The sequence below is a fragment of the Haliotis rufescens genome, unplaced genomic scaffold (assembly GCF_023055435.1).
Source record: "Haliotis rufescens isolate VD_foot unplaced genomic scaffold, xgHalRufe1.0.p SCAF_16, whole genome shotgun sequence".
NCBI classification, from domain to species: Eukaryota; Metazoa; Mollusca; class Gastropoda; order Lepetellida; family Haliotidae; genus Haliotis; species Haliotis rufescens.
Window position 1 is genome coordinate 12994530 of NW_025963846.1, and position 24715 is coordinate 13019244.

The 24715-nt window shown below is 40.3% G+C and overlaps 1 protein-coding gene across 2 annotated transcripts; it reads right to left on the minus strand.

Moving 5' to 3' along the window:
• Positions 1-3983: 3983 nt before the first annotated feature.
• LOC124135749 (cubilin-like) lies at positions 3984-22750 on the minus strand. Of its 2 annotated transcripts, none has more exons than XM_046501279.2 (14): positions 22507-22750; positions 21089-21173; positions 19729-19859; positions 18422-18580; positions 16870-16951; positions 15292-15407; positions 14266-14412; positions 13171-13252; positions 11879-11991; positions 10099-10260; positions 8421-8520; positions 6825-6946; positions 5020-5178; positions 3984-4514 (listed from the first exon to the last, which is right to left on the minus strand). In XM_046501279.2, the coding sequence occupies exons 1-14, from the start codon at positions 22616-22618 to the stop codon at positions 4138-4140; spliced, it is 1947 nt and encodes a 648-aa protein (XP_046357235.2). In that variant the 5' UTR covers positions 22619-22750; the 3' UTR covers positions 3984-4137. The 2 variants fall into 2 exon arrangements, with proteins under 2 accessions (XP_046357235.2, XP_046357244.2); XM_046501288.2 differs by having other exon boundaries at positions 3984-4511; positions 22507-22749.
• Between the last annotated feature and the right edge of the window lie 1965 nt (positions 22751-24715).

Below are 24715 nucleotides of genomic sequence, written 5' to 3' on the forward strand. Positions count from 1 at the left end.
GTCATAGATACTGTCTAGGCTTGGCAGTTGTTTTCGCACTACATACGAATTGTGTACACATTGGCGAGCAGCGCACTTGTCGAAATTGTCAAGTTGGAATTTGATTAGACCAAGATCTAGTCTGTAAAATGAACATATTGAACAAAAGTTGTTAAATTATAGTTATAAAATGTAATAAAAAGGGACAAGAGATACTGCAGTGTTCAAGACTTCCCACATATTATAGTTTTGCATGGGTTGTATTGGATATATTTATCATAGTTTAGGGTCTGTATGACAGACTAGGATTTGATCATTGGAAGTTTTCGCGGCTTACTTGGGCTAAGGAAACTACTCTCGCCTCTGTGACGAGCGATAACTTCTGCTCTGATGTGCTTTAGCGTAGGTACAGACAGACCAGTGGCAATGCTAACTTTTGACATTGCTTGAGATTTATTCGTACTTTCTTTCTCCGTGTAATTTATGGCATTACATGCCAATTCTCGAGCATGAGAATTTGACCATGATTACCCTGCTTTGATACGTTTATCTGTTTGTAATTGACTTCTATCAAACGACTCTTAGAGAATTCTGGTATCGACTTGTCACACTGACAAGAGGAGAGTAGTCAATGTCATCGTCATGAGCTGCACGCGCAAGACATGTGTACGATATCTTTACCTTTACCAAAACAAATATGTTTGCCCAAATTCTGTTCAGTGCCTATACTTGTCTCAAACGCGTTTCATGAGTTGGTTCAACTTATCCTAGATTAACAGTAGTTCCAGTCGCAGGTCTTTGCACAACTTCCCGAGGCAAGGGAGTTAATAGTGACTGACTAAAACTGCAGTTTCCACTGTACTTTTACAGTCAGTTAACCGCCTTGCCTCGTAAAGATGATCTTTGTGTTGAGAACAGAAGTGTTCTTAATCTTCTGTGTCGTTGGTTTTACCGAAGGGACACATCCCTTCTGCTGATGGAGTATAAGAGTATCGTCCTCTCTCAATTTGAAGGTCGTGAGCACTGAGTCTGAGCCTTGTAACGGTTCTGTGGGGTTCTATGGAGGTTGTTACGCTTAAATATGCTTTAATTTCGAATTTATATCTAATATATTCCCTAGGTGTCCGGGCTTATGTGATATAGCGGATGGAGCTTGGCCAGACTTAGTGTTTGATATATTGGCTTTGAACCTTTCTTTAAACAGTCTTCTATTCCAGAAGAGATATTATCGTGAGCCAGACCATGGAAAAGAAAGTTAACTAGAATGTTGATTAAAGATGTCGATGAGTTCAGTTTTTCATCTTTACTGAAGACAGCATGGTGTTATCTGCCATTCTTCATATCTAATACCCGAAGGTAATAATTGTACATTGATATCAACATTGAAATGTTCAGAGGACCGAGTCCCAAGTTCTACAAGATAGCCCATGTTACTTCTAAACTACTCTTTGCAGTTTTGATGGTTAATGAATTCACTTGCTGTTTAGACCAGTTTTGTTGTATATCTTGATGAGTAGAGTGCCCTACACCTCCGACCTTTATGTTTCTATTGGTTTCACTAGTGCCTCATACAGACCAGAGACCCTGTACCGACATATGGTTTGTTTGTTTGTTGTTTAACGCCAAATTCAGCAATATTCCATCTGTATCACGGAAGTCTGTAAAAAATCGAGGCTGGGCCAGACAATCCAGTGACTGATATCATGAGCATCGTTGTGTGGGGTACGATGACATGCATCAATCAAGTCAGCGGGCCTGACCACCCGATCCCGTTAGTCGCCTCTTAGGACGAGACCCGTGACGATCCGGGGTAGAACAGGTCTTCAGCTACCCATGCTTGCTGTAAAAGGCAAATATGCTTGTCATAACAGGTACATCCTCGTTTTACATCAATATATAAGGCCACAGATAGTTATATCCCCTTTGAAGTGTGTATAACATAATGTATATTTGGGTACATATTAGTGAGTGGATGGTTAACCTTGCCTTTTATACCCTGTTGCAGTAGCTTGAAACTTAGTTCAATAGATGCTATAATCCATAATAACAGTTTACCAGGCACCCAGGGCAATTCCTTCATACATATTTGTGTCAGCCTTTCACCTTTCTTGTGAATTGGTACAGTACAGGAGTATTTTCCACAGTCCAAACTAAGATTAAATAAGTTCAGGTAGTGACGCCAGGACGCCAGAATCCTTTGATTGTGGGCTCGAATCCTGGTTCGACCCGATTATGTTTCTAGGTTTGTCAGCACCTTACCTGTGCTCGTGGGTTTCACCGAAGTGGTAAACATCTGAGACCTGCATCACTTCGGGTTTTAACTGAATTGTGGCATAACTGGAATACTGTTAAAAACATGCTGTGACATAACTGGAATACTGTAAAAGCGGCGGTAAACCCAACTCACTCACTCACTACCCAGCAGCACTTCAAACTCTGTCTCACACCTGAAACCTTCCAATGCTCTTGCCACCATCAAGATACATACAAAACCCATCAAAGCTAGATTACTTGTATGACCGGGAGACACTCTCTTCTACAGCACTGTTCAGTACCTCACCAAAATACTCTCCCTTATGTAGAACCACAATAAATCAACACCAAGCGGTTATAAAGTAAGCACATTTATTTAGAAAAAGGTTTTATTTATGAAATATACACACATGGATCAACACACGTTATGTTTACACGATTCCATCAAATGTAAACGATGACATATGACATTGTATTTAAGAGTAACAGTGTAAGCTTCATTCTTTATACATAAAAACTATTCCAAATGCAATTTTGAAGAACATCAAAGAATAGTGAAATGAGGTGAAATCAGTGTAATGTCATGTTGAAGATTGTTGCATCCAAGTGTGTGCTTGTACTAGTCTTTCATTGTACTAGTCTTCCAGACCTACACTTTGTACAAGACATCAGGCATATTCTTTCTGACCTATACTTTGTACAAGACATCAGGCATATTCTTTCTGACCTATACTTTGTACAACGCATCAGGCATATTCTTTCTGACCTATACTTTGTACAAGACATCAGGCATATTCTTCCAGACCTACACTTTGTACAAGACATCAGGCATATTCTTTCTGACCTATACTTTGTACAAGACATCAGGCATATTCTTTCTGGTCTATACTTTGTACAAGACATCAGGCATATTCTTTCTGACCTATACTTTGTACAAGACATCAGGCATATTCTTTCTGACATATACTCTGTACAAGACATCAGGCATATTCTTTCTGACCTATACTTTGTACAAGACATCAGGCATATTCTTTCTGACCTATACTTTGTACAACACATCAGGTGTATTCTTTCCGGCCCATACTTTGTACAACACATCAGTGATATTCTTTCTGGTCTATACATTGTACAACACATCAGTCATATTCTTTCCTGGCCAATACTTTGTACAACACATCAGGATATTCTTTCTGACCTATTATTTTGTACAACACATCAGTGATATTCTTTCTGACCTACAGTGTGTACCACCTCTTTCTGATCCATTCCTGTATGACTTGTCTGATGATTCTTATTGACCACGATCCAGAATTACTTATTAACCAGTAGGTCCTTCAGACCAATACCCTGCTCTAAATTCTCACCCCAGCGTTAGATCTAGACTTAGAACTGGTTCCCAGCATCTTACGCTCGTCTGATGAGGTGACGTAATGGATTGGTTGGTCAGACTTGCCTGTTACGGGCCATCATCATATAGCTGGAATATTGCTGAGTGTGGTGTTGAACAAAAAAAAAAACCAACCCAAAATAAAAAAATGCTGCTTCTTTGAATGCAACACTTAATACACCAACTATTGTTGCTTCACATCAGTTCCAATTGTATTGGGGGGCCCAGTCGTCTAAGGCGCCACGATTCGCTGTGCAGAGTTGCGTCCCTTGGGCACACCCAAAACCTATGATTGTGGGTTTGAATCCCGGTTCGCCCAGATTATGTTTCTAGGTTTGTCAGCACCATACCCGTGCTCGTGGGTTTCATCGAAGTGGTAAACGTTTGAGACCTGCATCACTTTGGGCTTTCCTCCCACATTAAGCTGACACGCCGTGATATAACTGGAATACTGTTAAAAGCGGCATTAAACCCAACTCACTCACTCCAATTGTATTGATGTACAGAATTATGATTCCTCAAAACCTAGTTTCCGTGTCTTTTTCAATCATTCCTTTTGTCACCGCATCTTCATAACTGGGAGGCAGCATGGGGGGTGTGGAAGGGTCAGTGACGGGTAGGTAGTTGACATCCTGGTATGATGGTGGTGGTGCAGTAGGATCTACAGTATTGCCGGGGGTGTTGGTTGGGAGAAAAGGGGTTGCTTGGTCTCTGGTCTGGGGAGGAGGATGAGGATGACAAGTGGTTTGGACAACTGGAGTTTGTGGCGTGCGGTCAGAGCGTCTTTTTATCCAAATAATGACAACGATGATGATGAAGATGACGGCGGTGATGCCACAGGTTGTTGCTATGATTGTGGCACGGATGTAAACTGAAGCTGTCCTTTCAAGCTCTGCTGAACAAGCGTTCCATGAAAAAAGACAAATGTAGTATATAATAACATTTTGTAAATAACTGAAATTGCTCATTCATTTACATTCCAACATATTTTGTTTGAAAATATTGAATCATTTTTTTCAGTCTTTAAAGTCCATCAGATGATGATTAGTCAAACTTAGTACTGCCTGCTAATGATTAGCTTTAATTTAAGTCTCATTACAAAAGAATGGCACGAATAAACTTTCATATTTATAAATATAACAAAATATCAAATTGTTTAAACGTGAGCCACATAGGAGGGAACATATCAAAGTTGTCTTATATTGGGGGCGGTCGGGTAGCCTTGTGGTTAAAGCGTTCGCTCGTCACGCCGAAGACCCGGGTTCGATTCCCAACATGGGTACAATGTGTGAAGCCCATTTCTGGTGTCCCCCGCCGTGATGTTGCTGGAATATTGCTAAAAGCGGCGTAAAACCTCACTCACTCACTCTACCATGCACAAGTGTTTATGTGATACATACGCTTTACAGTAGACTGATATTCTATCTTGAAACCTGTTCCAATTCCAACCTCATTGGTCGAAAACACAATGGTCATTGATGGACTTTCGCTGTAGAAAACTTTTTTCTCAGTGTCACACAATATCATGTCTGGCTTCTTGTTCAAGTCAGACAAGTACCCTGAAATGACATCATACCAAAGTGACTCAGTCAGGTATAAGGCTTATATGTCAGAACTAAGAACAGTAGGGATCAGCTATTTCATATTCTGAGGGGATCTGGGATTTCACCAATCTCATTAAAATCAGATCTTAGTTCTCGCTACCGCTAAACAAAGATCTCAGGACATCCCAGACACGTCAGATCGACCTTGCGAAAACTTTGACCGACCAATGGAATGACCAATCAAAAGGCAGCTTTCTCGTGCTTTACGGCACTAATTTCAAATTGGCGACTACGTTCCGAAACATATTTTGACAAATTCTTGATTACCCGGTACAAATTTGAAACCTGAGCAAAAGAACATTCTGGAATGGCTAATAGATGGTCTAGATTGTATGGATTCAGTTGTTAAACACGTAACTATCGTTCGGAAATTTCCTGAGTTAATGTTTTCGAGGTTGTATGATTAGAAATCACACTCCGACTGTCACTTTCATGATCTGGTAAGTGACGCTCTGATTGGTCGGATGAAAGGATGTCTGACGTGACCCCTAATGGGATGTCTTCAGATCTTTGTTTAGTGGTAGTGAGATTAGTCTACTAAGGTCTGATTTTAATGAGATTGGGATTTCACTTTCTTCTTTGAAACGCAATGTTTTTCGGGACATCCAGCACCTCGAGAAAACGAATGTGTTTTTTCATAACAAACCTTAGGCAAGTATTGTCACCTCCCCTCACCCCAGAATATTAAATGGTCGGTCCCTTGTTATAATGCCTATATCACACCACATAGGCATTGGTCAGGTTACAACTAGGAGGTACAAATGCGGCAGCCAGGGCTCTGTTCCTGGCACTGTTGACCTCTTCTGTCCTAGCTGGTGTTAAGCCTATGTTGTTGTTTGTTGTTTAACACCGCACTCAGCAATATTTCAGCTATATGACGGCAGTGTATAAATAATCAAGTCTGGACCAGACAATCCAGTGATTGACATCATGAGCATCGATCCACGCCAATGGGATCGATGACATGCATCAACCAAGTCAGCGAGCCTGACCATCCGATCCCGTTAGTCGCCTCTTACGACAAGCATAGTCGCCTTTTACGACCAGCTTGACTAGACACATCGGGTAGTATGTGTCTTATGATTAACTGGTGTTCCAAGGGGAAATATCTGACCTCAAAGCTTATGACAAGACAGGTTAGGTACTATGTGTCTTATCATTACTAGACCTTAATGGGCCTGTACGTCGACCATTCTGAACCATTGTTTGCAAACAATAGCCAATAATCCCTGAGTCTACTCCCTATTATAACATCCCTGTTTATGAGATTTAAACAGACTGTAGAATAGGATGAAGTCACTGGAGGTGTATAGTCCCCTCGGTCCCTAGTATGGTGGCCTAACTTTGGTTGCTGGTGATCTATAGCCCGTTTTTATAATGTGTTGTTGAATCATAGGTTATTCTTTTAATTGTTCAAACAACTAGTTTTACTTATAAACTGTGATAGTCTAGTTATTATACTGTCCATTGATGACAGGTTTTTATTTGTCTAAATTTAAGTATTATAAATGTTCTCGTCACGATATGGCTGAAATACTGCCGATGTGACGTTAAATTTTAACTCACTCACTCACTCACTGGAGGTTTATAAGAATACCTACCATTATATAAGCGGACACTGTCAGAACATGTTGGCTTCGGATGTAGGTTAAGTTCAACAACTTTAACCATGATAACGTCCATATCATCATCAGCCCTCACTTTCCACACACACTGTATTCGGCTGTAACACAAAACAGGAGGCTCCATCACTATATACATTTAATAAAACTAATGTTCTATCTCTATAATCTCTATGAAGTGAGGTGGAAGGAATTATATTTTATCAATTGCATTAAGCACTAAGCAATATTCCAGCTATATATGACGGCGGTGTGTAAATAATCTAGTCAGGACCAGACAATCCAGTGATTGACATTACGAGCATCGATCCACGCAATTGGGATACGATAACATGCATCAATCAAGTCAGAGGACCTGACCACGCAATCCCGTCAGTCGCCTCTTCCGACAAGCATAGTCGCTTTTTATGACAAGCATGGGTTGCTGAAGACCTATTCTACCCCGGATCTTCACGGGTCGAGTGTAATTGAGGGACAAGACATGTAATTGGTTATACGCCTCAAGGATGTGGGCAGGAATGAAAACCTGATTACCCATACTTGTTATAAGAGTATTATAGTGAGTGAGTCAGTTAATGTTGCAGTCGGCAGTAGTTCAGCTGCATGACAAACTTGGAGGCCTCACCAGGGTGATATGATCTACACACCATTGGGTATGATGACACACAATCCACCAAGTCACTTATCCGGGGCATCCGATCCATGTCAGTCGCCTTGTATGACAAGCATAGGTTGGTGGGGAACCAGCCCCGGTGTCCCACGGATACATTTACGACATTTTCACATATGTGTTTCAGTGATACTCTTCATTTTAGTCATATTATCAAATTAGGTCATACTGATGAAAACGTGTCACTCTTTGTTCATGACGTCACATAATTGATGATGTTACTTCATGATAAACAATAGTTTTGACATTTTGTATCGCTTTCTTATTTTTCTTTTTATTTGATCATGGATAATATATTGAATAGCCTTGTCAAATTTCAGTCAGTGTCCAAAGGCTCATCACTAATTATGTTTCTTTTTTCGTCAGTCAGCTCATTCATTCTGTCCGACAGCCAACTGTAAGGCTCTTTTTAACCAAATAATGGAGAACACTTTTGGCTTGATATTGACTTTTTATAAGTGAACATTAACCTTGTCCTAATCTATACATAAATCTAAATTGGTCGGAAACAAATCCACACACTCTGGATTTGTTATTTTATTACTTTTGTTGTTCTTACATGTACATACATATATACATATATATGCATCCTAGCAGGAGGGGTTGGGTAGCCTAGTGGTTAAAGCGTCCACTCGTCACGCCAAGGACCTGCATGATTCCCAACATGGGTACAATGTGTGAAGCCCATTCCTGGTGTCCCCTGCCGTGATATTGCTGGAATATTGCTAAAAGCGGCATAAAACCATACTCACTCACTCACTCACTTTGCATCCTAGCATTCTTTACCTGATGTAGGTGTAAGCACCTACTCTGAACGTGTTCCTCATTATAAAGAAGTTGACGTCCATAAATTCTCTCTCTGAGGTGTATCACTTCTAAAAGCCATTCCAAGACTAGATACTCACTCGGGGTACATCTCAGGGTACCCTGGGGACATCAATATTTGTGTTTTACGTTTCGCTGTATTGAAATCTGCCTTGCCGTATTCTCCTTTTTGGAAGCACGCTGGTGACAAGAATAAAGAAGTTTTGGCATTAAGGGACCCATCATTTAATAAAAAAAATTCTGTGAAAGCAGGAATTCCACAACACAATCAACATGATCAATTTAATTTTTTTCTGGAACAAATTATTCTCAAAAAAACATTCCCAGCCACCATTTTCATACATTTTTGGCATATTTAAAAGAAAAAAAACACCCCAGCTTTTAACAACTTTCCTTTTATTTTTGATAGGGTATTCAGAATCACCCTTGAATAATTGCTTACAATATGGCTGTAACTAGTCCCTGTAGCGCCTTGGCAACACACAACATCTTTTAATGTGAATCAATAATAATATGAAACAAATACATGAATGAACCAGAGCAAGTTATTAATAATAGACATGAAAGTTTAGTCAAATTTACAAGAGGTATCAAGCCATTGGGAGCCACTCAGGCCACTTGACTCAAATTTACTGAAAATATTATTTCTGGGTGTTTACTGTCTAATGTGTAGAGAAGAAGTGACCTATGAAACATTGTGCTGGGTTCCGGGGGAATGGCGAGCAAACGACAGATGGCATGAAGTGAAGGTTTGATGTAGACAATTTGGGCTGGCCTGTCAAAGGGGAATAACAGCATCATGTATCCTTTCATGGCTGACTGAAGATATGTATCATGTATCCTATCATGGTTTACTGAAGATACGTATCACAAATCCTATCATGGCTGACTGAAGATACGTATCACATATCCTATCATGTCTGACTGAAGATACGTATCACAAATCCTATCATGGCTGACTGAAGATACGTATCACATATCCTGTCATGGCTGACTGAAGATACGTATCATATATCCTATCATGGCTGACTGAAGATGCATATCACATATCCTATCATGTCTGACTGAAGATACGTATCACATATCCTATCATGTCTGACTGAAGATACATATCACATATCCTATCATGTCTGACTGAGGATGCGTATCACATATCCTATCATGGCTGACTGAAGATACGTACCACATATCCTATCATGGTTTACTGAAGATACGTATCACATATCCTATCATGTCTGACTGAAGATACATATCACATATCCTTTCATGGCTGACTGAAGATACGTATCACATATCCTATCATAGTTTCCTGAAGATATGTATCACATATCTTATCATGTCTGACTGAAGATACGTAACACATATCCTATCATGTCTGACTGAAGATGCGTATCACATATCCTATCATGGCTGACTGAAGATACGTATCACATATCCCATCATGGTTGACTGAAGATAAGTACTACTACAACTACAACTACTTTAACAACCACTACTACGCATACCACAATACTACTACCACTCATATTACTACAACACTACTACAACCACCACTACTACAACTACTTCTACTACTACTACTCTTACTACTCCTGTGACTACAGCTACTGTTGATGCCATCACTCACCTGTGTTGCTGTACCCTCGGTAGTTGATTCTAAAGGAGCTGGGTCCTGCTACTACTACTTCTACAACTACTACTACTACTACTACTCCTACTACTCCTGTGACTACAGCTACTGTTGATGCCATCACTCACCTGTGTTGCTGTACCCTCGGTAGTTGATTCTAAAGGAGCTGGGTCCTGCTAAGGAACCCTGGTTTTTGAATTTGATGAACATACTCGGCCCGGAAACCAAGAAGGTATAATTCTCTTTGTCACAGATATCCCATGTGCTTTCAAAGTCTGTATCACTTGGTCCTTCAACATAAGAAAACCAGTGCTCTAGAAGCCTCACCAATGCCACATGTAACCAAACATTGGAAGTAACAATTTGCTGAAAAAAGCTTATTGCTAATCAAAATAAAACCACTCAGAAATAACTAGGAAGACTGAAGCAGCTTCTCCCAAACATTTCTAGAAAGAAGTCTTGAGAATTCATCCCATACCACCATGTTTGTTTGTTTGTTTGTTGTTTAACGCCACACTCAGCAATATTCCAGCTATATGCTGGCGGTCTGTAAATAATTGAGTCTGGACCTGACAATCCAGTGATTGACATGATGAGCATCGATCCACACAATTGAGATACGATGACATGCATCAACCAAGTCCCGTTAGTTGCCTCTTACATGTGTTTCCAGTTCACACCATCACTTCCTTCAGTGAAATCATGCCGACCACAACCTCACAGCAGACAAAAGTACTTTGACTCTCATGACATCACTTCAAGTTTGGGAAACACACGCCCAATGTAGAACAATTTTAAACCAGAAAGTCCTATTCCTTTTGCTGCAATAGTGAGAAAGTCATTCAATGTATGGTTGAATGATGATGTCTTCGTTGGTTGTACAATATACAGTGCGATTCTAAATCAGAAAGTCCCATGCATCTAGCTACCTGACAAAGACTTTATATGCACTTCTAGTATAATGACATAACAGTTTTGAAATGGAAATTCACATATCTCATATTTTTTGCCAATCACATGATTTATTAATTCTACTGGGAAACATGGATGCTTGCTCTGACAAACATCTGACCGCCTCCGTGGTCTGGTGGTAAGGCATCCACCCGGATAGTGGAACGTCCGGGTTTTCGATCCCTGGCTGCGTCATACCAAAAAACATTAAAACAAGGCCTGGTCGGCTCGGAGTCAGAGTGGGGTAGTCATGTTAAACTGCGGCATGGTATCTCAGTGAGCTAGCACTATAAATCAGCATCAGTCCAGACAAGTACAAGCAGCCACACACACACACACACACACGTGCATGCACGTCGCTATATAAGTGCAATAATCGTGGACGCGACGCGAAGCATCAGCAATCTTGCAGCTATTCGCGGCGAATTCCAGTGACAATGACCTCATATGATTGACAAAAAGCTTATAATTCAATGTTCCACCCTGATATTCCGGCACTATTCCAGCCATATGATGGCTGTCTGTAAATAATCGAGTCAAAACCAGACAATCAAGTGATTGTTATCATGAGCATCAATCCACCCAATCAGGATACGATGACATGCATCAATCAAGTCAGCGAGCCTGACCACTCAATATCGTTAGTCGCCTCTTACGACAAGCATAGTTTCCTTTTACGGCTAGCATGGGTTGCTGAAGATCTATTCTACTCCGGATCTTAACAGATCACTCTGTGAATAAAGGTCTAGGTGATTATATTGTTGGCCATTTGCAAAAAAGTGTTTAATTTTCAAAGCTCATGTAGCAAGTGTATTCTTTGTTCAACATACTAAAAGTAGTTTAGACCACGAGCAGGGGGACGAACCCAGAAAAACATTGTCAGGACAGCAATTTCTGCGAATTGAACTGCAAATGTTCATAGGGTTGTATGTTGATGAATAACCAACTGTTTCTCACCTTCATACACTGAAATTCTACTAAACGGGCAGTCAACTTGAACATTTCTGAATGCCACCAAAAATTTGGAGACAGACTTTGGAACATTGAGGTACCACCGGCATTTGATGTAACTGAAATAAAAGCAAAATAATCAACGATGCTACTTGAGTAGCATGATGAAGCCCCATGCTAATTTAATAGGGGTTCAATAAATTGTGTTCATCATTGTATAAACTACTTCAAGAGCGACATAAGATGTATTACTTTTACGTGTAAGTAATCAGAGAAAGGTCACCGTATGGACACTTAAAAATGCTTAGTGAAAAAAACATTTACTAATGAGAGAGTTTTTTTATTGTTGGGCTAAACATGTAGAAATATAAGTTAGGCCACACTTTTTCTTAACTTGCTTTACAGATTTTTAAAGGAAAATACCAATTCGTACGTGAAAAAATAGGCGATTATATTTTATTGATAGGTTTCTGCTCCACTACAGGTTGGCGGGTGTAAAAAATTTCAATGTTTTAATGTGGGAGGAGAGCCTGCACCACAGCTGCTGCTTTAAGCAACGCAAACCTGATGAATCAAGCAGGACTACTGTTAAGCATCTATGCATCCTATCAATTTCAGGAACAACAACAAACCATATTTTGGTTCCAATGTTTTATATATGTTAACTTCAATGGGTACTTGTTTAGAAAATATTTTGTGTGTGTAATATATATGGCCGGCTTATAGGCGGGATAAAAATTACGAGCTAATAATGAATTATTATTTTTCCACTTCAACAAAAATTTCAGTCAGAGGATCAGTAAAGCAATAAAAAAAAATGGTGGCCAGAGAATGTGCTGAGTAAAACGAACATTTAGAAGAGAGTTTTGTTATTGCTAGGCTAAACATGAAGAAATGTGAGGCCACACTTTATACTATTAATGTTTCACATAATCATTCCAGCTTTTCCACACAAGGTCGATCAAAATAAAACTAAAAATAAATAGCTGGGTCAATCATTTATTTATTTATATGAAAGTCATTCTGCCGTGGAGTTAAAACTGCACCTGCCCTCTGAATAACTGATAGTGATGTAGACATGGAATTCATAGATAACATTTTATATTGTATAAAAGGGTCTGTATTGCTAGCGGGGGACATAATAAAAATAAATATGTTTATGTTTAATTTATTTCTTTTCCAGCTGCACTTCAGTAAGGGCGATGGGCCCGTGAAATGAAAAATCGAAAATGTGTGGCCTAAGTTAGAAAGATGGTGAAATTAGTATATCTTGAACCAGCCATAAGCTCTCGACTCACTGGCTAAATGGTGAAGAATATCCAGGAAACACAATTTCCCCCGTCTTGTAATAGTCTGTGTGCACTGTGCCCCCACACATGGCTGCAAGTGAGGACAGATTGAGTGAGTGAGTTAGCTTTAATGCCTCATAGAATAATATTTATCCCATTATATCACGGCAGGGAAGAGTGAGTGAGTGAGTGAGTGAGTGAGTTGGGTTTAACGCCGCATTTAACAGTATTCCAGTTATATCGCGGTGTGTCAGCTTATTGTGGGAGGAAAGCCCGAAGTGATGCAGGTCTCAGACGTTTACCACTTCAGTGAAACCCAAGAGCACGGGTATGGTGCTGACAAACCTAGAAACATAATTGGAGGGAACCGGGATTCGAACCCACAATCATAGGTTTCTGGCGTGCCCAAGGGACGCAACTCTGCACAGCGAATCGCGGTGCCTTAGACGACTGGGCCACCCATGCCCCCACGGCAGGGAAGAAAGCCCCGAATGGTTTTAGGTCATCGTGGAACCAACGAGCACAGGTATGGCGCTGACAAACCAAGAATTAGTATAAGGGCAAATCTGAGCTTCATAGGTGTGTGATGAGACTCGATCACTTACAGGTCGCCATGAAATACCTGGAGTGTTGCTGACTGCAACAGTCATTTCCCTGTTTCTAGCTGACTCATACAATATGGTAATTCCTGTTATTTCTTTGATGGAAACACCGCCTCTGTGGGTCAAATGGTAGAGTGTCCGCCCGGAGAGCGGAAGGTCCGGGGTTCAAACCCCAGCCGCGTCATACCAAAAGACATAAAAATATGGTACTTGTTGTTACCCTGTCTGGCACTCGGCATTAAGGGGCTAAAACAAGGACTGGTCGGCTCGGAGTCAGTATACTGTGTCTGAGTGGGGTAGTCCATGTTCAACTGCGGCATTGTATCTCCGTGAGCTAGCACTATAAATCAGCATCAGTCCGGACTAGTACAAGCAGCCACACACACACACGCGTGCATGCACGTCGCTATATAAGTGCAATAATCTTGGACGCGACGTTAAATCGAAAGGCTATATATGTATTACGTTAATGGACAAGATACATTTTCTCTGTGTGGTGTACCATCATAATAGTTTGCTGTGAAGCCTGTTCGTCTAAGGCTGTTGTCTTGGCTCACAAACACCACATAGAGTTGTTGTACCAGGCTAAGGAACTTGGGCTTCTGAAAGCCGCACCATTTTCCAAGTAGAGGCCCTTGTTCTGAGTCTCCTAGACACAGAGGAACAGATCAGTTAATCAAAACTTAATTATTAATACCGTATTGGACGTAATAAGCACCCCACTCTAATAAGCGCCCACGGCGATATTTGCCAATATATTGGCTAGTGAACAAGCCCAATTAGCATCCCTTCCGATTGATCAATGTCCACAAAACTTATTTATTTGGTATAATACGCACACGTGTGTTATATGCACCCTTATTTATGGGCAGTTAAATTCTGGAAAAATTTATCTGTCGTACATAAACATTTCAGGCTGTCAGCCCAAACCACGAAATTTATCTTTCAACTATGGTTTTTTTTCACCAAAATAATATTCTAATAAGAGCCCCCTATTTCTAATTTTGAGAGCGCCCTGGGCGCTTATTACGTCGAATACGGTGTATCTGGAATTCTACCATGAATTTAATACCTGATTTTGATTGGTCAATCAGAGGTTATCAAATCACATTAGCTCTAACACTAACACTAAACCATGAACACCAAAGAGTTTGAATTTTCTTTAGTCATCGTAGAATCGAGATAAACATACTGTGTTTCAGGTAACCTAGCCCTACATTGAAAACACAGTATGTTTATCTCCTAATTGATACCTTTGAACAATAAAACTATGCTCAACATGAATAAGTATAAGAAATGAATGACTTAATAAGGATAATTCAATTAGGTATAAAATTCAATGACCAAATCAAGAATATTCATGATATGTGAAGTACATGTACAATTAATATTCATCACATTTATCAAAGGATGTTATACGTGAATCATTCATTCAAACTTTTACTGTCACCATGATATAGTGTTATGTGATTTATAAAATATAGTAGCATTCTAACAATAGTACGAGTACATGTATTGGTTTACATACCATCGTATACCATAACATATGCATCTCGACAGGTGCCAAGAGCAGACTGTAGGACGTCCAGCCTGACATTGTAGTCAGGTGTCGATGTCCTTATCAGGTATGTGCATCTCTGAAAACTAAAAACTTAAAAAGTTTAATCCTGCAACCCTGTAGTGTATAAATCCATGATATATTCATTACCTGTAATTACTGGGTGCAGGTATGTGGAGAACAGTTACCTGAGACATATTGCTTACAGTAGTTACCTGGGATACGTTTTTTAATGATACTGTAAATCTGGAAATTTATGCATCTCCAAAAGAATGCGACCGCTGGTCCCTAGCCTAGCCAACTCAACATGAATGCGACAATCCCTCCTCTTACTTACTTACTTAAGTTGGAGATTTTACGACTAACAGCGTATGTTGCACACGGGCCTGCCATTTCCCTGTTTTTAGTGCCATTTAGTGTATTTGCCGAAAAGGACGGATGTATTTTGCAATACGATTGGGGGCTTTTAGGAATTGCTTATATAGGAATTTTGAAATTTGGAGATTTGGAATATATGCCAGGGGTGGAAAGCATAAGGGATGTGTTGATGTAGTTGGAGTTCGGGAGTTTTTCCTATTACATTATATGCTTATTTTTGGAGGGTTCATATGCGGTTGATTCAGTCTGTTTTGATTAGGTATTTGCCTAGGGCTTTAAAGTTGGACGTGTTGTTTTGTGGGTTTAAAATTGTCCCTAAAGTTAGTTCGGGGTTTGAGTTTAGTGAGTTTTGGAGTGTTGTTCTGTGTGTTTTGTAGTGTGGGCAGTGAATGAGTACGTGTTCTGTGGTTTCTTGTTGAGGGCAGTGTGGGCATCTACCTGTAGTGTCCTGTTTGTAATTTTGTTATGGCCCTGTCTATTTTTTTTGGGGGGGGGGGGGGGGGGGGTGTGTGGAGACTCTAAGGTTTAATTAGGGTTTTTTAAAGTATTTTTTTGAGCTGGGAGTTTGCGTTTTGGTATTTTGTTTGCCATTTTTTGTTTGGTAATACTTTTAATTTCTGATTTTGAGATTGGCAGATTTAGGTTCATTTCTGCACCAATTTGGTCTTTTTTCGTGGACGTATGCTAGTGAGTTGTTTTTAGAGATGTTTGGGTCCGTTTGTTTGTTTAGAGAGGAGGCAGGTGAGGTGTCTATTTTTGGAGTGTAAATTTCGGAAGGTTTGGTGTTTTGTCTTAAGTTGTTTTGTTTGTGTTCATATTTTTTAGGATATTATGATGAGAGGATTTGATTGGGAGGGTTGAGTTAGGGCAGCTTGAATATTGTGGAGAATAGTTTCCTTGGACGGGGTTGAGTTAGGGCAGCTTGAATATTGTGGAGAATAGTTTCCTTGGGTAGGGTTGACTTAGGGCACCTTGAATATTGTGGATAATAGTTTCCAGAGATATATTGCTCAGGGTAGTAGGGCTACCTGGGATTAACGACAGTTAACGACAGTTACCTTAGCTGCATTTGGGGATAGTTACCTTGAATACAGAATCCTTGATATACTGAGATTAAGTACCTTGGGTGAGATGAGTTAGGGCACCTTGAATGTTGCAGAGAATAGTTACCTTGGATAGGGTTGGGGATATCCAAGAGAACTGAGGACAAGTTTTCTTTCAGTAGAAAAGAGCCTCTCACTGCATGATGTCTCTGATAAAGATAAAACATACGCCGTTTATTTAAACATAAATCTTGTTATTCTTTATGACAGGCAGCCAGGACTCAAGATGGAGGCAGATGACTTGCAAGACGGTTTCTTGAAAACAAGAGATGAAACGTTTTGGAGTCAAAGGCTACAATTTCGGTCGGATTCCTGACTATGACATTCCTGGAGACAAATAAAAAGAAATTGAATCTGAAAGATGGCTGCACTTGGAACAATAAACAATTACCGTATTCGACGTAATAAGCACCCAGGGCGCTCTCAAAATTAGAAATAGGGGGCTCTTATTAGAATATTATTTTGAGTTGAAAAATCGTAAATTTCGTGGTTTATGCTGACAGCCTGAAATGTTTATATACGACAGAAATATTTTCCAGGATTTAATTGCCCATAATTAAGGGTGCATATAACATACGAGTACGTATTATACACAAATAAATAAGTCTTGTGTACGTAAACCCCTTGGAAGGGGTGCTAATTGAGATTGTTCACTAGCCAATATATTGGCAAATATCGCCGTGGGCGCTTATTAGAGCAGGGCGCTTATTACGTCGAATACGGTAGCTGCACTTCCCACGACAGTCACAACACCATAGGTGGGGTCAGGCTTTGAAAAGCTATGGCAGCAATGAATGCAAGCCGGATGCTGTTTTTCTTTCTTACCCATCTCCAAGTGGACGCAGGTAACACAGGCAACGCAAACCCAATAGATAAACCCGCAAAAAATACAAATAAATTTTCTCTGTAGACAAACACGGCTTCACACAGAGGCAATGTGAAAGAGAAAGATGTGGGAGAGACAGATATGTGATCAGGTCACAAGGGTCGGGGTGCACAGAATCACGTACATGGACCAGTTGTTGGATGGTAACCATGGTGATGCTGGGATGTGTTTAGGTGAACTGTTTGTTTTAGATGCTGAAAACTATTCAAGCATGTTTCCACATTCATTTGGGATATCATCTAATAGTCTAATCTTACCATCATCAATCATATGGGATATCATCTTGTAGTCTTGTCTTATCATTGTCTGGTAGGCCAATCGCAAAGTCATCAATACTATCATCAATCATATGAGATACCATCTTATAGTCTTGTCTTACCATTATCAATCATAGGGGGTATCTTCTTAGTGTCTTGTCTTATTATCGTCTTGTATGCCATCTTAAAGTCTTGATGTACCATGGGTGGAAACGTTGCTATTTACGTTGCTATTTAGTGAAAACCTGGGCAGTTGGGTAGCCCAAGGCCCGCTTCTAAGTCCCTACATGGATACAATGTTCGAAGTCCATTTCTGGTGTCCCTCGCAGTGATATTGCTGGAATATTGCTGAAAGCAACGTAAAACCATACTCACTGACTCATTCTCTTGACGTACCATCAATCATCTGGTACACCATCTTAAAGCCTTGACGTACCATCAATCATCTGGTACACCATCTTAAAGCCTTGACGTACCATCAATCATCTGGTACACCATCTTAAAGCCTTGTCTGCCCAGTGAAGGACTAGATCCAGTCTTGAATACAACCAGGAGGGACTCGATGAAGAACTCATATCTTTTCTTCTTTACGTTGCCACACAGCACCGCTAGTTTTGTATTCCTTGGTGATGTGACTGTTAACAAAGGGTTATACACACATGTAATACAGCGCTCCCCTTGGGTAATATATATATATGTAGTACGGCACTCCCTTTGGGTAACATATACACGTAGTACAGCACTCCCCTTGGGTAACATATACATGTAGTACGGCACTCCCTTTGGGTAACATATACACGTAGTACGGCACTCCCTTTGGGTAACATATACATGTAGTACGGCACTCCCTTTGGGTAACATATACATGTAGTACGGCACTCCCTTTGGGTAACATATACATGTAGTACGGCACTCCCTTCGGGTAACATATACATGTAGTACGGCACTCCCTTTGGGTAACATATACATGCAGTACGGCACTCCCTTTGGATAACATATACACGTTGTATGGCACTCCCTTTGGGTAACATATACATGTAGTACGGCACTCCCTTTGAGTAACATATACATGTAGTATTTCACTCCCTAGTCACTATCATGATGCCATACAACTCGCTGTGATGCAAGAGATATGACGTCACCAAAAAGTACCAAATTTCAAGTTCACTCATTTTCTCAATCGATTTATATCATGCTTTTTTTCCAAAGAGCTATTGTAAACCAACTTGGAATATTGTTGGTAATTGAAAATCTGCCTTTCAGAACCAATAATTGTACAGTATTATTTACCAATGACGAGGATGAAAACTGCACTGTGTATGGACATGGTAGTTACATTGTATATGTGAAAGGTAGCTACACTGTATGTGGAAGGTAGCTACACTGTATGTGGATGGTAGCTACACTGTATGTGGAAGGTAGCTACATTGTATATGTGGATGGTAGCTGCACTGTATATGTGGATGGTAGCTACACTGTATATGTAGATGGTAGATATATTGTACATGTGGATGGTAGCTACATATTATGTATATGTGGATGGTAGCTACACTGTGTATGTGGATGGTAGCTACACTGTATATGTAGATGGTAGATATATTGTACATGTAGATGGTAGCTACATATTATGTATATGTTGATGGTAGCTACACTGTACATGTAGATGTTTGTATTGTATGACAGTAACTAAATCACAGAACACCTTATCAGATGAACAATATATATTTCAAGCCAACATGCATTTTACTTGAAAGGAACAAATCCAATTCATTTCCATACTTACAAGCATGCACTGTGACAGATTCTCCTGAACAATCTGAAGAATCTTCTATGTCCACGATAAATCGCAGTTTTATTGTTTTGTTCTGGTTAAACATTCTCGTTGCATCCAACCTCCATTTGCAATCTGTATTCCTGGGAGACAAAAGAAATATGGTGAACATCTTTGACAAACCCACGTTCAATGCATCTGCATTGGGAGATATATTCAAAGTTTCTGGAATACCTTTCATTTGACATTGTCTTAAACAGATACGTTTTCATTCGAGTTGGGTTTGTCAGCACATTCGTGGGTTTCACTGCAGTGGTAAAGGTCTGAGACCCCCATTTCCCCCCACATTAAGCTGACACTCCATAACGGAGAAATCATGAGTGAATGAGTTTGCTGTTTCACGCTGCACTCAGCAATATTCCAGCTATATGAGGGCGGTCTGTAAATAATTGAGTCTGGACAAGACAATCCAGGGATTGACATCACGAGCATCGATCCACGCCATTTGGATCGATGACATGCATCAACCATGTCAGCGAGCCTGACCACCCAATCGCCTCTTACGACAAGCTTTGTCGCCTTTTGCGGCAAACATGGGTTGCTGAAGGCCTATTCTACTCCGGATCTTCACGGGTTGAGAAATCATGAGAATCTGTAGATTCCAGAGTAGAACCTATGAACCCCACAGTCACAAAAGTGTGCTGTCATCATTATGGTGGTATATAACTGATACACTTTACAAAGCAGGCACCTACTCCATGACAGTTAAGTATTTAAACACATTGAAGATTGTACTTTGAATTGGTTAAAAAAGACAAAGTACAATTAAATAAATATTTGTTTTAGAACTGCTTTTACTTGGTTTGAGAGAGATTTTTCTTTTTTAGTCAAGTCTTCAAGACATACATTTGCATTCTCTGAAGGGGGAGCAAAAGAATTACTTTTAATCCAAAAGACATTATCTTTCAGAGCGACTGTGAATCATATTAGTTTTGCAAAACATTGAGTCTAAAACAAATATTTCAATGGTTGGTCCCTGTGAGATGGTACTTATGGTAACAGATAAGATTGGTTTGGTTGGTTTGTTTGTTGTTTAACGCCGCACTCAGCAGTATTCCAGCTATATGACAGCGGTCTGTAAATAATCAAGTCTGGACCAGACAATCCAGTGATTGACATCATGAGCATCGATCCACGCAATTGGGATCAATGACATGCATCCAAAAAGTCAGCGAACCTGACCACCTGATCCTGTTAGTCGCCTTTTACGACAAGCATAGTCACCTTTTACGGCAAGCATGGGTTGCTGAAGACCTATTCTACCCTGGAATCTACCACGGGTCCAGAATGATGTATCAAGCGATTATCTTACTGTTGATACCCTAATGGGTACCCTGCTGACTTGACTGTGTGTTTGGCTGTGTCTGACACGACCACCACCGTATTGCAGCCACTTTCTGTGAAGTACAAAACAAATGCAATATTATCATACTGATAGGAAATGTTTCGTTACAAATATCAACACTATTTACAATACAAATAAAACAATAGTGAAATTACTTTCATGCACCTGGTCATTAGGGCTTGGACAAGTAATCTGGGTACTCGGGTCGGGCTGGTCCTGAGTAGGTCCTGGGTACCCTCAAGACTACCTAGACCATGTAGACCTGTGGTTAGTCACGTGATATATTGTTTTATGGCAATATTTATACAAGAAATGTCTACGTTACACTGTAAGTTGCTAATGTTCCTAATCTTTCCAGTAAAACAATTCCCAATGAGAAATTTTGCGCCCAACTCTTGAGTGAGTGAGTGAGTGAGTATGGTTTTACGCCGCTTTTAGCAATATTCCAGCAATATCACGGCGGGGGACACCAGAAATGGGCTTCACACATTGTACCCATGTCGGGAATCAAACCCGGGTCTTGGGCGTGACGAGCGAACGCTTTAACCACAAGGCTACCCGACCGCCCCCCACCCCCAACTCTTGAGACCTACAGTGGGTACCCAGGTAGGGTCTGGTAATAGAGAGTCTGATTTCCGGGTAGTGAGTTCGAACTCATCCCAGCCCTACTTGTCGTGAATTCTGTACTCCTTTTAGTTTATACATACATACATACATACATACATACATACATACATACATACATACATACATACATACATACATACATACATACATACATACATACATACATACACACATTTAAGCTACTGGTTTTTGAAGACTTAGTTTGTTTGTTTTTGTCCATAACCTTAACATATATCCACAAAAGGCTGATTCGGCATGTTTAAAAGGGAGGGCTCCAAAATTTCAAAACAACATACCACATTTGATTTTCAAAGGTGGGGTGGGGTGGGTTCGGGGGTTGGGTAGGGTGGGGTCCTTGGCTCTGGCCTCTGGAGAGATCTATTTGAAACCACAAAATCATCGCAACGTATATAATATTCTTCTAGTTAGGTTGAATACATTGAAGGACACCATTAAGGAAATAGAAAAATGCTATGCCTTTTGAATGAACAATTAGTCATATGTGTCTAAATAGAAAGTTCTCTCGCCTGGTATTATAATCAGCATGGGGGGATACTATTTCAGGGGCTGTTATCATACTAACACCTATACTTATTTAGCTTTGGAACAGTCAACGAGTACAGTTGTACTAATTTCTGCAAATATATTTATCATTGTTTGTTGACATAAACAAAATAAAAAAACTTCTTGGCTACAATGTATTTATGATGTGTGCATGTCAGCTTAACGAATAAGAAATCTGCCCAAGTCCAACGTACCTGCAGATTGACCCAGTATTCGCGTACAGAGAAAAACTGTTGCTGTCACAACAATGTCCAGTAGTTGTGGTCGATGTGACTGCATTTTTAACTCAAGTGTTGGCACTGACATGCCATTAACTTATTAACAAATGCCTGTTTCCGGTGAAAAGGAAGCATAATCGTAAGCCATGTAAGCTGTGACGGCCTGACCTGGGTAACGTTCAGTAAGTGTACCGGTGCGGTGGCAAAGAAGTTCCCTGTGAAATAATTTGTACATGGTTCACTGACAGCTTGAAGCCTCCAAGATGGCGACGGGGGAGGGGTTCTTTTGGGGATAGTTTGTTTGTTTGTGTTTGGCAAAGCAATGGTCAAAGTGTTCTTTCGGGAGAGTTGGGTGGCCCTGAAAAGGGCCGTTTGGAGAAGAATAAAATCCACCAAAAAAATGGAACGGGTACGGGACGGAAACGGAAACTCCATCCTAGGAAGGAGGGGAAGCTTTCTCATTCTTGCTGCACTGATCCACATCCTCGCACAGATAGTGCAAGAATGTAGTCGTCACGTTCTTCTTGTGTCTCACCAGCCTGGTCAGCTTGAGGTAGGCGCAGTGAGGAGACCACTTGTGGTGTTCCACCCAAGTATTGTCGAGGGGCGCCCATCTTCTCGGCCGCACGCCGCATTGGAAACAGTAAACGCCATCGGCACTCTTCGTGTACACGAAGCCCGCGTGGGCCATCTCTTCAGCAATCTGGTTCATCTGTATCGGCCACGCCTCAAACGAGGCTAGTCTTTTTTTTAAAGTATTTATAATCAGATGTGGGCCCACAAGCACCCGTACGTACTATCAGTCACCAGAATCCCGGTCTCCTCACGAGCATCCGCTCTTCGCTATTTTAAAGGAGAGGCACTGAATCCCTGTTTCCTGATTGGACGAAAACCCGACCTTCTCATTGGTTGGTTTCTGGGACGCCTGGAACATGACCGAGAGACGTCATTTTTGGGGATGGAGTCTTTTCTTCTTCATTTTAGGGGCTGAGATTTTGTATCTTCTTAAGTGAGAGCTGAGATTTTTGTATGGCACATTTCAAATTCAACATATGGAAAAAATGTTAACATTTTCTCACTGTTCACTAAAACATTATAACTGTACAGGAGTAGTTGAAAACAGAACAATGAAAATAGCAGTATAATAAAGCATTTTTATACACTAAAAGACCATGCGTAAGATCCCGCGACGTAAGGAGGCGTTATAATTGCCTATTATAGATAACGCTGGGGATTAAGGGTCCCGCCCAAAGGGGGCATATGATTAGATGGGAGACGCTGATTGTTTGCTGTATACATTAAACATAAAAAGGAGACAGAATTTCTGTGCACTTCTGTGAAACATATTGAAAGAATTAGGTATTTGGGATAAATGAAGTTTTAAAGAAACCTATTGAAGTGGTTTGCATTAAAACGATAACCCTGAACATAGTGGAGCTTTTGTTCTCAAAAGCGTTTTTAAAATAGTGACAATATTGAAAGCACAATATACAGTAACATGCATTTCTCCAATCACAAAGATCAGTTTTTTCCTCAGATTGGTCAGGATTAGGAGATGTTCACGTACATCATCACAAATTAGAAACAGGTGACGCCAGACCCATCAGACTCCCTCTTTATAAGCAAAACGCAGCCATTACAAAAGAATATTCCAAATAGGTGCAAGAAATGCCAAAAGCCAATATCATTCAGCTCAAGCCTATATTTCCCCCTCTACCATGTTTTGAAGATGACGTTGATGCTATATAGAGGCGACAGCCATGCCAACATTTTGTCATTGCTTGTGCTAGATACAAAACACAAGTCGGCCTTCTTTACACCTAATGGTGTTTTTGAATGGAGTCGCCTCCCTTTAGGCCTCAAAATGCAGCTATGATATTTCAGGCACTAAAAAAAATGAATTGGCGTTACATATTAAGAATATCGTAATATTTTCTAAAACGTTTTCAGAACATTTGAATCACCCCAAGCCAGTATTACAAAAGATCAAAGAAGCAGGGCTCACTCTAAAACTAAGCACATGTAAATTCGCGGCAAAACAAGTCACCTACCTAGGGTATATCTTCAGCAAACATGGCATCCATGTTGATCATTCAAAAATAGATTCAGTCACACAGATCCCACCCCTAAAAATGTCCATGACGTGCGTCATTTCTTAGGTTTGGCATCGTATTATCGCAAATAT